Here is a 17,041-nt window from a genome sequence, read left to right on the forward strand (position 1 = left end):
AGCTATTTTTAATTTAATTGCATATCGTTTTGAAGGAAGTTGCTTTCTAGAGGATGTTAGAAAAAACTCAAAAACAAATGATGGTGTACTCCAACTACAAGAGGCACTTTATTATGAGATCTTAGGGGGTAGAAGTTTGAAAGTGCATGGCGTATCTAAAAGAATCAATGTGATAATGGAAAAGCTTCATCACAAAAAAATTCTTTTAATTCTAGATGATGTGGACAAATTAGTCCAAGTAGAAAATTTGCTTGGAGAATGCAATTGGTTTGCTTTTGGAAGTAGAATTATTATCACAACAAGAGAGAAAAAGTTGCTATCTACTCTACAAGAAGATTGTCATTTAATTTACTATAAGGTTAAGGAATTAAATGAACGCGAATCTCATGAACTCTTTTGTCAACATGTATTCAAAAGAAACAAGCCCATAGAAGATTATTTGGAGCTCATATACCAATTCATAGGTTATGCCAAAGGACTTCCATTAGTTCTAAAAATAATAGGTGCTGATTTATATAACAAAAATTTACATTGTTGAAAAAGTGCATTAGATAAGTACAAAAGAATTCCTAATTCGGATATTCAAGAAGTACTTAAAATAAGCTACGATGGATTGGACCAAATTCAACGGGATATTTTCCTTGATATTGCATGTTTTCTTAAAGGATACCACAAGAATATGGCTGTAGATATATTACAAAGTAGCAATTTTCATGACCCATACTATGATATTGAAAAACTTATCGATAAATCTCTCATAGTCATTGCAAAAGATGACAAATTATGGATGCATGACTTGATACATCAAATGGGTTTGGAAATTGCTTGACAAGAATCAGAAGTGTCAAAAAAACATAGAAGGCTATTGTGTTATGAGGATGATCCCGAAGTACTAAATGGAGATACGGTATAAGTCCTTTTGATTTACCTTTTCCATTTTCTCACAATGCAAAAGTTATTAATTTTTTCTCATTTTAATGTTGAAGATGATTTTGTTTTAAATTTAATAATCATATGTTCTGTAGTCTAACGTGATTCATGTGATTCTTTGTCCAATTAGGGATTAGATGAAATTCGAGGCATAACATTTTCCTTGCCACAACCAAGAAAGATGCAATTGAATTTTGGAAAGATGAAAAGTCTCAAATATTTGACAATTCATAATGTAACTTGTGAAGATCTTAAATCTCTTCCCAATGGGTTGAGGTTACTTGATTGGAATGAATTTCCTTTATCATCCTTGCCATCCACCTTTGAACCTACAAAACTCGTTGTACTTAACATGCAATGGAGCCACATTAAATTGGACGAACATTTCGAGGTATAATCATAGCATTTATAAATTCTTGTTAGTTTTTTTTTTTTAATTTTTTGGTTAAAGAGTACTTTTAGAGAATATGCTAAGGAGCATTTTTTTTTTTTGTTGCTAAAACCAAACCATGCATTTATTAATATATAAAATAAATTTTCTATAAATTTTTTAATAAATAAAATCAAATTGTGCAAAAATATATTTTTTTTTTGAAACTGTGCATAAATATTAAAAAATGTACACATAACCATAAATAATTTAAGGTGAAAATCAATGAACTATTGACAAATGTTTTTTTATTTACAAAAAAGAGTAGTACTATAGATATTACAAATTTTACCATATTGAACATACAAATTGATGTGTCACAAATTATAAAGAGACAATTGAAATATTTATTTATGAGGTGGTTGAAGCTTACTAATCATGTTCATTGTCACATTAATTTGTAAGCTCTATGTTTATAAAATTGTACTATACCTTTAACATTTTTATTTTAAAAATGCGTATTATAATTCATAATTAAACGGATATTATTTCTTAATATATGCTCTTAGTTTTTTTTTTTTTTTTTTAAATGAGCTCATAGCCTTATTTTGCTTTATTTTTACTAATAAATTTCAAAAAAAAAATTCTTCTTTTGCAGAGGTGTCGATTCGAAACATTGAAATATATAGATTTCAAAGGTTGTAAAAATATTACAAAAATACCTGACTTATCAGTGATTGCCCCAAGCATAGAGAAGCTGAGGCTTGATAGTTGCATAAATTTAGTTGAGGTTCATCAGTCCGTTGGACTTCTTGAAAAGCTTGAATACTGGGATCTCGATAAATGCCAAAATCTTAGAATTTTACCAACAAAGCTCCAGTTGAAATCTCTTAAAAGGTTTTTTTTCTTTGGCTCTGAAAGTCTTGGGCAAGGAACGGAAAGATTAGCGTGGCTTTCATCAATAGGATATCTCACTGGCCTTCGTGAGTTATCAATAAGTTTAAAAAACGTGAAAGATGTTCCAAGTAACATCTCTGATTTACAAAATCTTAGGATGCTCTCTATGTTCGATTGTGATGAATTTCCAAAAGCCATGGATACCCCTGGTTGCTTCCCCAATTTAGAACATCTATATATCTTATACAGCAACGTTACTACCCTCCCTGAAATTGCTATCATATTTCCCCAATTAGAGATTCTAGGGCTTAGCTGTTGCTGGAACCTTCCGAAAATTCCAAGACTTCCACATTGTATACAAGATGTATATGCAAAAGGGTGTAATTCGTTGAATTCACAATCAAGAAGAAGATTATTGAATCAGGTCTCTCTTTCTTTCTCTCAAAGTTCTAGAATTTTTTTTTTGTTAATTGAAGATTATTACTAAATTTGCTAAACTGAAGTTTCTTAATTTTGCTAATGGCAAGCAGTTTGGAGAATTTATAGGGCTTCAACAAAATATTGTATGTGCAAGGGGAATACGGCATCAGGATTCTGATTCTGAAACAAACTTTGAATCAGAATCAGAATTTGATTTCGATGAAGCTACATTTGGAACGGACTCTACATTTGAAATGAACTCTAATCCTGAAGCGGACAATGAATCTGTATCAGAATTTGAACTCGATGAAGCTACATCTGAAACGGACTCGACATGGATACTTTATGATGAGTATTCACTTATGCTTCCTGGAAGTAAGATTCCAAAGTGGTGGTTCAACCATCAAAGTGTTGGAAGTTCCATATCATTCATGGTCGGTCGGAAACTTCCATCAATCGCTTTCTGTGTTGCACTAAAACTGGAACTGAAGGATGTGACATATAGATTTGATAAGTTTAATTGTTCTATCTACATGAACACCATTGGTTTTGAAAGATTGCTCGGGTCTCTTGATAAGTCATTAGATTCCTCTTCTTTTATGTGGTTCAAATATATAAGAGATAGCTCTTTGGAAGATATAATGCTGGAGGATTGGAATGAAATTAAGATTCTATGTAAATGTTCAAATTTAGATCCTGAAATAGCAAAAATTACAATAGAAAGGTGCGGAGCCCATGTATCATGCATTTGTCCTCCTTGCAACTTCGCAGCAAATGAGGATGCTGACTTCAACGCATGTCCACCATTGAAGAAATGAGAAACCAAAGAAAAGGAAAACCAAAGAAAACCCTTCCAAGTGCAACGCTCATGTCCAGGTACTTTCTTCTTTTTTATTATTCACTCTCTCTGTTTGGAAAACCAAAGAAAAGGAAACAAACAAGTTTTTTTTTTGGAAACTCAAGGGCTCTGAGGGAAATGGAAGAGATAGATCCCAGGGATTTCAACAATGGAGCAGAAGATTCAGGGCTTCCAATCGCCCACACTTCTGTCAATGATGGTTCCAACTCCAAGTTATAAACCCCATCAAAGAAGGCAAGAAAATCTTTATCGAACTTAGATGCCAAGGTATGCCTCCTTCTTTAGTTGCATTTTTGGATTCACATCTTAATTAAAGGCTCAATTATAGAATTTATTGCAAACACTTGAATCAGTAATGATGACTGAGCCACGACTTCAGCATTGTTGGGTTGATTTCTGTAGCTGTTGATGAAAGCAATTCCTCATACATATGAGTTTTGTGGCCAAAAATGATCATTCTGTTCCCTAGGATCCTCTGTTCTGGTATTTTGATGACTTCATACTTGATGGAACTGGGTTGAAGTCAGCATCCTCTGTTCTTGATTGAACTTCAAACAAATATGCCAAGGTACCATCATTACTCTGAATTCGCTTTTTTTTTTTTTAATCCCAAGTGAGTTACAAGCAGAGTCACCAAATATGAATTCACACTATATGCATTTGTGGTGATGAAAATTCTTTTGTAGGCACGAGAGGAAGCACATCAAGTATTTGATAAAATGTTACTTTGGGCTGAATGAATGAACTCACTCTCTTACATTACAAAAGAGGAGGTTCAATATATATATATATATATATATAATGGGAAATTGCTGTAAAGATTACACTATTGTATTTCTATTGTTAGCTGGTTGTTGAGGATTTATCTTTTGGATTTCAGCAAACACAATCAACTTCATTGCAAGTCCAGCTTGAAAGCTCAGCTGGGAATGGAAGAGCAAAGGATATTTTTGCAGATTCTCATTCAATTTAATGGCCTATTCATTCAGGGGCCAGCTAATCTGATATGTCATGTTAGCTGCTGGCAGCTTGAGCATGAAAGGTAACAGGTTTATGCATTTAGTTTTTGGGTACATGATGATGTATCTTGGTACTACTAGTACTTCACTGTTTTATGTGTAATAAATATGGTCATTCAGCTTCTCAAAGTGTAGATAGAAGTAGGATCCAGCAATTTAATAGCTGACATATAAGGTTTAGATTTCTTAATTTTGTTTGAATAAATTAAAAACAACTTCTTTAAGCCATCAAGTCTTCTAGGCTAAGATTTGTAGGCACTAACATTAACCTTGAGTATCAACACGGACATAATGTCTAACAAGGTAATTTTCAAAAATTAAGATGTCATGGTGCATTCATATAAAAAGGAGGTCTTTAACTATCATGAGCATTCATATAAAAAGGAGGTCTTTAACTATCATGAGCAAGGAATTTTCTTGTAGATGTCTAACAGTGTATATAAGAAAAATGCTAGTGTTATAAGCCTATTCATATCTTTCCTAAAACATTAAATCAATAATCTGGGAAGTCTAGGCTGTGACAAATATAGAGGCAAATGTATTAGCGATAACAGCTACCAAACCAGGGGAAATATTGATAAAGCACACGACAGTGGATAATCAAACTTGCCGTTCTTTTTTCATCTTAAACAGAAAATTCTTTGGGTATGGAGACCATCTTGCTTCTTTATATATGCAAAGCCTTTCATTTTAGTATATTATTCTCTCTCCAAAGCTTTTTTCTTTTAAAGAGCTTTCATCTAGTGCTTCATGACTCATTAGACTGCTTTAACCAAAAAAATTTCTGAAGACATTTTATTAAGCTTGTTCAGTCTCTTCCCCTAATGCATTGTGCGAGGCTTATTTTCTTACATGTAACCATATCATAAATTTTTTTCTTACATGTAGTTTGGTCAAGCTTTTTTACGTCATTAATAGTTACTATGTGTTGTTTTAAGCCTTTTTTATGTGATAAATAATTATTTTATTGATTGTTCATTTTGTACAATTTGAATAGATTTGCATCTTAGAGTTCCCTTATTCTTTCTGCATTATCTCAAATGCTGGTTCTTGTATGTTCTACTTTCTCCTTTTTTATGTGATTCTCATATTTCCAAGCCTTTTATTAAATTTTTTTTATGGCAAATCTAATTTAGACCCCTATGTTGTTGTTGTATTGTCCAAAAAAAATTCATTTCAAGAGCTTTTATATAGTGCTTCATGACTCATTAGAGATTAGACTAATTCAATAATTTTTTTTTTGAAGACATTTCAATAGGCTTGTTCAGTGTTTTCCCTAATGCATTGTGTGAAAGATTATTTTTTTTATGTGCAAGTGTAACCATATAATAAATATTTTCCTTATGTGCAGTTTGGTAAGCTTTTTTACATCATTAATAAGTACTCTCTGTTGTTTTAAGTCTTTTTCATGTGACAAATAATTATTTTATTGATTGTTCATTTTGTGCAATTTGAAGAGGTTCGCATTGAAGAGTTCTCATATTTTTTTCTACATTATCTCAAATGCTGGTTCTGGTGTGTTCTACTTTTTCCTTTATCAAGTGATTTATTTCTAAGCATTTTTTCAATTGCTTTATGACAACTCTGATTTGTACCCCTATGTTGTTCTAGTAGTATTGTCACTCCAAAATCTGATTCAGGAGTTCTAGGTCTGTGCTTATGGCCTTAGTGGAATCTTCATTGGCTAGGGTTTTAGAATTAAAATCTTCTAGTGTTGAGATATCCTCATTTACCACATCTAGATATAATTCCAGATCGTTGGTAGTAAAGGTATCAATGACTTGCGTAACATCATGCTTACCCAACTCTATTGTCAACTCTAACATGACATTTTTGTATGTACAAGTATAAACCTTGGATTAACTAAAATGGCATCTCTAGCTTTATTGAATCATTAACTAGCAAACAATGATGGAGGTGAAATGTTTAGATAACCAAATAATTTGTTTTCCCAATAGATTTACTCACATGTAGCAACAATTTCAACAAATTAAGTATACTTGGTGGAGATATGTAATTGAGGATAGTATAAGGACTGTTGCAACTTAAAGTCTCCAACTCCTCTACTAAATGCTCCACGCAAACTTTGACACAATCTATATGCCTTGTGATGAGTTATTGTCTAAAAGCATAACACTTTGCATTGCAATTATATTATCATTCCTTTTGCCACAGATATATTTGTTATACTATTTATTTGAGATTGCTATATTTATTTTAAGTTGTGGACTGAACTGTCACTAGTAATATTGATAACTTTCATTTATGTAATCCACTAGGTAGAGTTGCATCCTTTAGGCACAAACAATATGTACTAATCATATGACAAAAATAGGGTTGTAATGGTATTTTAACCGACCCCATCTGTAACTGTACTGGGTAATTGTGTAAGATGTTAACTGTTTGAATTATAGTTCCAAATACTCAGATTCTGGATAAATAGGATTTTCTAGTGAGCTATGCTTGGCATATTGTCAAAGGATTATTGATGTCATTAAGGGGTTAATGCAAATGTTTTTATCAATGTGTCTCAATCCACACTATATCCTACTTCTTGCTAACTTAAAGGACAAAGCGTTTGACTTTTGGATACTATACCATCAATGGTACATCAGGCTGGGACGTAGTTGGCACATATTATTACTACACTAGACACACCTACACCCATAGAACATGCACTAATGCATGCCATATATGCTCTATAGTAGTCATACAAATAAAGTATGCAACAAGTAATTTATGGTTAAGTCATGATGTTCACTACTTTCGCATGTTTGTATGAGGTTCAACACACTTGATGATACCATATTTTGATAAACTACTTTTTCCTTCTCCTTTTTGTTTGTTTATCGAGTTTTACAATTCAAAACCTTATTAAGAGCAGTCAACTTTCCATATTTCAAATATAGACATGGAAGATTAAATTTCTATTTGAACTTACCTCCATAAACCTAGGCAACAAGAAAAGTTTGAGTGTTATATGTAGGCTATTGTAGTCTGTTTTTCCAAGTAGCAGCTACATGCACAATGAGGTAAAGAGTTGATACAAATGAATCCTACATTTTCTAGTTGGCTTTTGTAAAATCTAGAATGTGTCAATATTAACGTTGACAGTGTAGATGTGCATATATAGTAATACAAGTTTGGGCATGTACAGGAAGTCATTGATATTGGTTTGCATGAAACATTTGGAACATGAAGATGCCAAGAATTGGAAGCTCATATCCATGGATACAATTCCAATACAAGATAAATGCATTTAAGGTGCATAACCCGCTTAATTCACTTACGTTTATGTATTATTTATTTGGGCCGATGTGATTGTGGTATATTTATGATAATATATATTTTGTTTCTCTTATTATTTGCAACATTGTTGTGCCCTTCCAAACTGAAATTAATCTAAATCTCCAATGTTGTGTAAATTTCATTTGGGTTTAGTTAGATCTGAATCTAATTTTAATACACCATAGGTGCTTGCAACTTTTACATGTTTTGATCTCTTTATGTTATTGGAACTTGACACTATGTTGCACAATAAAGAGCCCACAACCAGTCAAAATAGACCCAAAAAAAGCCTCACAAAAATGGGCTTTGTTCTTTCTTTCCTTCCCAAAAAAGAAGAGAGAGGAAACAAAATACAATTAGTGAGCTAAAGAAGTAATACTATCCTAGGCCTCAATTGGGCTTTGTAACAAAATACAATTGGGCTTTGTAACTTATTGAAGATTCAGCTGAGCATTATAATTATATACCTTATGGTGCTCTCTAACTCATAAATATGTTTCTTCCACATTGTGATCGTCTCTGTAGATTATTTCCCTCTTTTCTCATCTTTGTAGAAGACCTCAATTGCCAGGGAGTTCAAATTCCAAATTGTTGGATGCAAGGGTATCAATAACTTGTCAGCTCTAATGTTGCATATTTTGTATAAACAAGTACAAACCTTGTATTATTGTAATAACTTCATGGGCATCTTAAGCCTTATTGAATCATTAACCTGTAAACAATGATGAGGTGAATTGTTCAATAACAAAATAAATGTACCCACATATGCAACAATTTCAATAGATTAAGTATACAGGGCAGACATATGTAATTGAGGTTAGTATTAGGACCATTAAGACTAAAAATTCCTAATTTATGTTAACAATGAATCAACCACTGTACATTCATACCTCATCTCTACTAAATGCTGTTTGCACTATGAATTTGACTTGTAGTATTTCAATAGATTGGATTTATTGTTGGCATCTCTTCTGTATTGAAACTGTTAGAACATGATTTGTTACTATCATGAACCATTTAGGCAATATCAGAATTCATAAGCATCCATATTTTCTGTTTTTAATCCCTAGGTCACATCCTTCTTGTATCTGCCTCTGCCCATAGTTTTGTAAGTACAGAAAGATAAATTAAGAAAATAAATATGGATACTGTCTAAAGCTTTCTACTCATCCATTATGATTCATATTTGATCTTTCCCTTACTGATTTAGTTTTTTGACAATTTCAATCTATTATTTCAAAATGACCTACAAAGTGGATGACTGATGGAAATTGTTAAACACCAATAATTACGAGAGAAAAACATACTAAAGTGATATATCTAACTTTAATAAGCAAAATGTAAATAGTTTTGATTTTTATCCAACAAGCTTTCATTTTACATTTTTTTTACCATTAGCTTTCATTTTAGATTTTTTTTATCATTAGCTTTCATTTTGTAATTTGTCCATAAAAAAAGAACGAAGGAAATGTTGTGGCTTTTTCATAGTTTATTACATTCCCTATGCAGCTTGTTGAATTATTGGCTGGCCAGAATGTACAATGTTAAAGGCTGCCCCAGGGGCTGTTTCTTATTTTGCTATATTATGGGTTATCTGGAATGAGAATGATCATTTCATTGTCCCCTGAATCCATTACTGCTTACTTGTATGTTTTTATTGTAAATATCTAATTCTGTATACAAAGTTGTTACCACGTTTTAGCAACTTAAATGCCATTTATTTTAGGAAGACAATGACACATGGAAAAGATGAACCCATGGTTCCTTTGAATTTTTGACAAGCTGGTGTAAGAAAGAAAAAAATAAAAAATTAGACAAATTGATTGAAATGCAACACCAGAGAGGATTTGGACACAAACCATGCCACATTGTGTTAGTTATGGTCTTCATTTTTCATTTTTTTTCTAAACTTGATGTACATACTGTTGGCTCAATTCATTATAGTTTAACTCAGAAACTAATTTGTAATTTGATATTAGAGTGAAAATGTTTGTAACTATTAGATCTTAGATTTTGAGACGTTGATAGATTTAAATATATAATCCCATGTCAAGATAAAGTTTTGACTGAACAGCAATAGTAGCCAAGGTGTCAAAGAAAATGATGAAAGCATTGTTACTTTTCCTAGGACTCAAATGGGAGGTGGTTAACATTAAGAAATAGAAATGTTCACCAATTCGTCCATGACCAAAACACTGTGTTCTTTACAACCTTGACATCACTATCGTCCCTCAACATATCTTTACCCTCTTGCCCTATCACCACTGCCACCACTACCTGTTAACAGTATCTTGATGTAGAACAAAAATGTGAACATCAGCACTTGATTTTATTAGATTTATTCTAATGCATCTCAAAATATATTGGATCCATGCAGTACCTTTGTTTCAAAATCTCTATTTCCCCCCTTTCCCTGAGACTATATATGCTTAAGAAGATTAGATAACTAGAATACCTGTGGCTTTCAAATGTCAACATGACAAATCAAAATCTGTCAAGGAATGTGCCCATTGTTCACGAGTAAAACATTTTTAGGCTTGAAATCCCTGTGAAATACCCTTGCAAGGAAATCAGTTCTAGATTCAGTAAAAGCATGAAGAAGTAAGTCTGTATTATTGCACTTTTTACATTACAGATGCTTGTGCAACCAAACATTGAAATTGAATCTAAAATATGCTCAAAAATTTTAAGCAGAAAAAAATGCAGTATTTAGAATATTTTGGCTATCTGAGGAATGATTATGCAGGTACAAGGACCACTCTTCCAAAGGTGTGATAGAAAAGTTCACACATTGATCAGTGACAACAAGTTGACACAGTCTCATCTGGAGAAGCAAAATACTGTGGCATAATGGGATTTGTAAACTATTAGATAAAGTACTATATTAGTCAATTTGTCTAAGAAAAAGTTCCTTCAACAAATCAATTATTAACTTAGAATATGTTTTGAATTCTCACTTATGAAATTCATGACTTTAGACATCATCAAGATTAGATTACCTTGACAGTGAAGGTACTCCAATGCAATCCTTACCTCTGTAGGATAAATTTCAAAATCATCAATGACTTCAGGTCAGTTGGAAATTTGAAATAAAACTTAGCAACAATTCACAAGGAAAATAAGACCGTGATAGATTGAAAAAAAAAATGTCAGCAATATATTGTGTCTATTTGCTTGCACAAAAAATTCTTTTTAAGTGTTCTGACATATGTACAAGGAATTTATCAAAACAATTAATTGCAACCTATAAGACAGTACTAATAAAAATCTTCTTGAATAATTTTTAGGCTCAATTTAAATCATGATCAGGCTCAGAACATGACTATGTAATTTTGCCTATCAAGATTACCACAAGCAATAATTTTCTGCAGAGATTTTTGATGAAAGAGTGATTGCAGGCAAGCATTTTTGTTTTTCTGCAAGTAGCAGGTGCCTTTTGGAACTTATTGGCACCAAAAAATTCTGTGTATAAGAGCAGCCCCATTACCACTAATAATTCCCTTTATGTTGGTTTCAAGAACCACAGCCACCGCTTTTACTCCTCCAGACTGATGTAAAGCCTTAAAGTTCTTATTCCTCACCATGTCAATTGAGCCGTTTCAGATCAACACTGAGAATGTAAACATGTTTTTCATTCAAGGAACGCTCATTGACAGGCTGCACGATAATGGAATTGGTCAATTGGTGCTGTATATATGCAAGGGCAATTGTAAATCAGTAGACCATCTTTGGTTCATTGTTTAGTAGACCATGATTATTGGTCCTTTGTTTTGTTGCTTTTGGGGTACATTGGCTGATGTCAAGAAGGTGAAAGATGTCCATTCTTGCTTGAAGGCACACATACAACACATAAATATCATCATTTGGTTGGTAGTTCCTCACTATCCTATGTGGACAATCTGGTGGGACTGGAATACTTGAACATATATACATGTTGTACTATGATTTTTTTGGGGGTTATTTACATTTATGATTGTAATTCTTTATGAGGCTCTACATTTTAACGCTACTCTTCTTTACCAAACTCATTTTATACTAGCAATAATGTCTTCGTCAATGTCTTCAGCCTTGGCTGCAAAAGGATCTCTGTCAAAAATATATGGTCATTGGCCACGCGAACACAGTGACCATTGTTGAACCTCATCACCACCATAAGTCTCCGAAACTATTTCTTCTAGTGACGCGTTGTCGAATCTCTAGCAGAGGACACCATCTCAGGTTCCATCACTAGACCAAGCCTTGCCGCTGTTCCAAACCTTGGATCCTATGTTATTGATCTTTGCCTTGTTGGTCCTAGTGCTCTCCATTGGGTGGGTCTAGTCTCTTCGTTGTTGCTTGATGTATTGCGTTGACTTGGTTGTTGCTGATGGTTTCATTTTAATACTTCCTTTGAGTTTGCTGAGTAGGAAGGGATTTGATAGAGTGGTTGGTGTTTTTGGTTGTATTTGTTGTTTGGGCATTTCTTTGGTGAGGAGGAAGGGAATTTTCGGTGTTTGCTTGTAGGAGGTTGATGGTGACTGGTGAGTTTCCTTCTTGAGAATTCTTCTCTGTATTTGTTGAGAACTTCTAGTTGTTTCTTTGGTTTTTTGTTTTGGGTATTAACGGAGGGTAGTTTTCTTAGTTGTGGGGGATGTAAGTGTGTCTTTGATGAGTGGGTCTTTGATAAGGTTGATGGTGGCCCTCAAAGTTACATTGTTTAGGAAGAGGGCCAAAATGGGCAATTAGTTACAGTTGTTGAAGAATATAGTTAGTAGGTAGTGGTGCGAAAGTAAACATAATTCTAACATCTCGAGTTTAAGAGAGTCGATTTTGGGGGCCAAAATCGAGTCTCAAAGACTCGATTTTCAAGGTCTATCACGTCTGATGTGGCATTTTATCCACGTGGTGACCACTTGAAAATCGAGTCTTAGAGACTCGATTTACAAACCACCCAAAAAAAAAATCCCAGAAATCGCGACCTGCGCGCCTGGGTCGCGCCGCCTGGGTAGCACCGCCTGAGTCGCGTTGCTGGTCGGCGGCGATGGGCCTGTGGTGGCTGACCTTGTGTTGGAAGACAGATGCAATGAGGAAATGAAACTCAGAAGAAAAAAAAAAAAAAAAAAAAAAAAAAGAGAAGGAAAATAAGGAAAAACAAGAGAAAGTCATAGAATTGAGTGTCAGATACTCAATTTTCAGGGGGAGTCTACGTGGAAAAAATGCCACATCAGACTTGATCTGACCATGAAAATCGAGTTTTTGAGACTCGATTTATAGCCTAAAATCGACTCTCTTAGACTCGAGATATTAGTAAAAAATATAGTTTAGAAACAATACCTACTAATTATAATGTTTAAAAATTAATGCTAATGGGCCATTTTGGCCTTAGGAAGAGTCAACAAGATGCTTGGTGTGGGCCTTTATACTTCTCCTATCCTTGATCCTATTATAAAAATAGGCTATAAGGAATGTTGATAATCATTTACTTGTAAAATTTGATGAAAAATAGAAAGGGTCACGGTATAGATAAAGTTAATGAACTTAGTCTGACCCTTTTTCAATATTTTGCTGGGAATGTTTGAGCTTCATAAAACAATATTTTTTTTACTTTGCTATTCTTTGCTTTGAGTTATCCAAATACTTACACTATTATAAAACTTGATCTGAAATAAAATTGGATCATAAAATTACTATAATCTTCTTGAAGTTCAAAAGTGAAGAAGGAAATGCAGAATCTGATTTTGGTAATCTTACAACTTCTTAATGATGGGTATTGATTTTTTTGAAGAGAAATGAAATTTCAAATCAGTGAGGGAATTTGACAGTACTAATTTAACTCCTAACAACTTGTTTGCCCAAGTGAGTCCACATTAGTTGGACTTTTTAATGTGGACTTGATTTCAAGATTATTGATGGACCTACGCATCAAGCTTGGTCCACTTGGTCTTAAGAGTAATTTCATCTCTGTTTGTTGGGCTGCGTTGAGCTAGTTCTAGACACAACTGCTGCATTGTCTCTGGGTTTCTTAGCCCAATATTGGACCAATCAGTCAATCACGTCCACTAAGTCCGAACACCGCCCTCGTTGCATAGTGTTTTTCTTTTTTGGGAGATGAATAGTGGTTTTTAGGCTGGTTTGTTTAGTCCTTCAATAACAATGAATAAAAAGTGAAACAAGATAAAGAAGATTGAAAAAAAGGATTAAAAAGATACAGATAAAATTTAGAAAAAAAACAAAAAAACAAAGCAGATTAAGTGTAGGTGTTTTTTGGAAGACTGCAAGAAAGGAATACAACTAGAAATGTTTTAGTTTGGGATTTATGTCCCACGATATGATCAAATAAAAATAAAATAAAGAACAAATAAAAGGTTAGAGCATCTGTGGAGCTAAAACTTTAGCTATTTGCACCATAAAAAGTTACTTTATCTATTTTACCTACTCACTTTACAAAACATCCAGCAACAGTGGATCTATTTTAGCTTTTAGCACAATAAATAATATATCCACTATAATAAAACAACAATCACAACCACCGCAACCACTACCGCCACCACCGACTCTTCCATTGCCGCCGCTGCCACCACCACCCCCACCGCCACCGCCACATGATAACAAATAATCGTCTAGTGTTAACAAGTAATTTTTTTAACCCCAAATTGGACTTATACATTTTTTTTTACTAAAACAATTTCTCAATTATCATGATAACAAATAATCATCTTGTGTAACAATAATATTTTGTTTTAACCCCAAATTATATATCTACAAATTTACCTTTTGACTAAAAAAAATTTCTCAATTGTCATGATAACCTATTATAATCTAGTATAATAACAACATTATTTTTTTTTTAAACCAATTATATATATACAAATTTATATTTGATTAAAACAATCGTCTCAATTGTCTAGAAACAATCTTGGAACAATATGAACTATAAAATGAAAGAACTTTATAAGAAAACATATAAAATAGAACACATATTACAGCTGGAACAATGTAGTCCATAAATTACTCATACATAACTCAAATCAAATTATACAAGGACGTCATTTCTTCTTTCAGAATTCATTTTTTAAAGTTCTGGCCTTCCAACCAGATGGAGTTTCCTTATCCTTACTGTTTGTACATATTTGACTGGTAACAAAATGCATCAAAGATATAAAAAAGAGTTTAATAGTCTGTAAAATCAGTCAACAAAATTGAACTATTTGTGTTAATTTACAATAGACCCCCAAGCACAACATGGGGGGATGGATCCTAAAGATGGAAAATGTAGTCTTTCTTCTCTCTAATGAATCAATATTTCTATCAAGCCTGTGAGTTTCAAAAGCTTAAAATTAATTATGAAAATGAGTAAAAGATAGGGGAATTTTCCCACAAATTTCCTATTATCTAAAGCTCCATATATCATCAAATTGCTGGTTAGAGTTTAGACCACTTCCAAGCCATCATATTTTGTTCTTGTTTTGTCATGTGAGTGGCATTCTTCCATGTCCTTTCTCTTGTTGATGCTGGGCTCTGATTCCTTGTCTCTTCCCTTCAACAAATGGGGTTTGAGCTTATTCACATCAGATAATTGAACTGGTTTCAAAAAGAACTCTTCTGCTCCTTCTTCCAAGCATCTGATCAAACCAATTAGACCATGTTAGATTAAAAACTGGATTGAACAATTCTCTTTTTTTTTTTTTTAATTTAAAACTAAATGCATTTTTCAGTAACTAAATTAAAACAAAAATGTATGTTATTCCCTTTACCTGTTGATCCTTGATGGCATGTTCTCTGAGGACATGATCACTACCAGTGTATCTTTAAGAGATTTAGATTCCTGCAAATCAAATAAAATCGCAAAAAGATTTTAGTTTTCTTCCAAGAAATTTGATTAAACTATGCCAAAAGTGATGACTAAGACATCAAATTTGAATTGATCAACCATAATGTATAGGCCATATTTGACGCACTAAATTCTCAGAAAAGGAAGAAATAAAATAAAATTCTTTAAATTCCATATCGGTAGGTGGAGAATAAGTCAGCCCCACAACTACAATATGAAAATCAATTAGAGGTCTGCTAAGTCATTGGGGGATGCATATTTGGCTTGGAAATTTTCAAATCGAATCTCAAATCCAATACAACACACCCAAAGTGTGTGTACTACACAATAGAACATGATTATGATTCTTTTGGTTGGCAGGAAATCACTTTCAATGCATCAAGTGCACAGAAATACGAAATGTGAAATCTGAAATCAGCCACCATCAAATCAACAGATAAATGAAAATTTTAAAACAACTCAAAACTCCTGATAGTTGTAAAGCCCTTACTACACCCTCAGTTTTCCTATTTATATGCAAGAACTATGGAATTTCATGATATTGAATAAGAGAAAGTTTGGTCCAAAGAGGGGCTAACTTGATTACAGCAACGTATGATAATGTTAGGGGAAGAGTTTCATTGAGATTTGTTTACTTTAAAACATTACTTTAAGTCATACACTTGCTTGCAGTAATCTTGACCCTTCTCAACTACCCTGACCCCTTGCAATCAAAAGACATTCCTTAAAATTGAGTATATAACCATAAAACTTTAAACTAAGTGCCTATATTTCCCCTTTACCAGCATTTTCTCAGCAGCCAACCAAAATGTTTAAACTAACTAAACATTTTGATAAAACCAGAGCCAAAAAAGTTCAAACACCGAATTTCCCCCAACATACCCATTTGATTCACATGCTATTATGTGACTTAAAGCCTCACAAACTGCATAAACGAAGAGAACACAACCAAATCACAAGGATCCCATCACAGAACAGAGTGATACCAGAACAGAGTGAACAAACAAACCACACCATTTTAATCACGAATTTAAAAATACCCATATCACTACTCAAAATCTCAGATAACACAAACCACATATCTTAACTCGTAAGTCTTAACCACAAATCATATCGCAAAAATCATTATAAAAAAGAAAAAAGAAAAAGAAAGAATAGAGTGATACCTGAGATCGGCGAAAAATTAAAGCAATGGGCTGAGAAAGGCAGCGGCGGCTTCGACGATGAAACCCAGAGAAACCCAGAGCTTGGATCGACGATGAAACCCAGGCAAGTCGGCGTTGGGAGAGCGGAGAGATGGAGGACTTGGGGGAGGCGTGGATCGGCGGCTTGGGGCTTGGGTTGGCTTGGGACTTCGGCCGAGTGGGTTAGCGGTGGGCCGGTGACGTTGAGGCCGGCGGCAGTGAGACAGAGAGGTGAGAGTTCAGAGGGAGTTGAGAGTGAGAGGA

The 17,041-nt window shown here is 33.5% G+C and overlaps 1 protein-coding gene and 2 long non-coding RNA genes across 6 annotated transcripts; 2 read left to right on the top strand and 1 right to left on the bottom strand.

Moving 5' to 3' along the window:
* Positions 1–1,132: 1,132 nt before the first annotated feature.
* Positions 1,133–3,122, top strand: LOC142628573 (disease resistance protein RPS6-like). The gene is made up of 4 exons (XM_075802643.1): positions 1,133–1,321; positions 1,959–2,621; positions 2,728–2,992; positions 3,109–3,122. The coding sequence occupies exons 1-4, from the start codon at positions 1,133–1,135 to the stop codon at positions 3,120–3,122; spliced, it is 1,131 nt and encodes a 376-aa protein (XP_075658758.1).
* Positions 3,123–3,183: 61 nt separating this feature from the next.
* LOC142626966 (uncharacterized) lies at positions 3,184–7,947 on the top strand. 4 transcript variants are annotated; one of them, XR_012842717.1, is made up of 5 exons: positions 3,184–3,493; positions 3,581–3,743; positions 3,830–4,044; positions 4,357–4,518; positions 7,653–7,947. It is a non-coding gene; the product is annotated as an uncharacterized LOC142626966 (long non-coding RNA). The 4 variants fall into 4 exon arrangements; XR_012842718.1 differs by having other exon boundaries at positions 7,657–7,947; XR_012842716.1 differs by lacking the exon at positions 7,653–7,947 and adding an exon at positions 5,955–6,007.
* Positions 7,948–14,948: 7,001 nt separating this feature from the next.
* On the bottom strand, positions 14,949–17,041 carry LOC142629771 (uncharacterized). The gene is made up of 3 exons (XR_012843114.1): positions 16,760–17,041; positions 15,517–15,587; positions 14,949–15,384 (listed from the first exon to the last, which is right to left on the bottom strand). It is a non-coding gene; the product is annotated as an uncharacterized LOC142629771 (long non-coding RNA).

This window comes from Castanea sativa, chromosome 3 (genome assembly GCF_040712315.1).
Source record: "Castanea sativa cultivar Marrone di Chiusa Pesio chromosome 3, ASM4071231v1".
Taxonomy (NCBI): domain Eukaryota; kingdom Viridiplantae; phylum Streptophyta; class Magnoliopsida; order Fagales; family Fagaceae; genus Castanea; species Castanea sativa.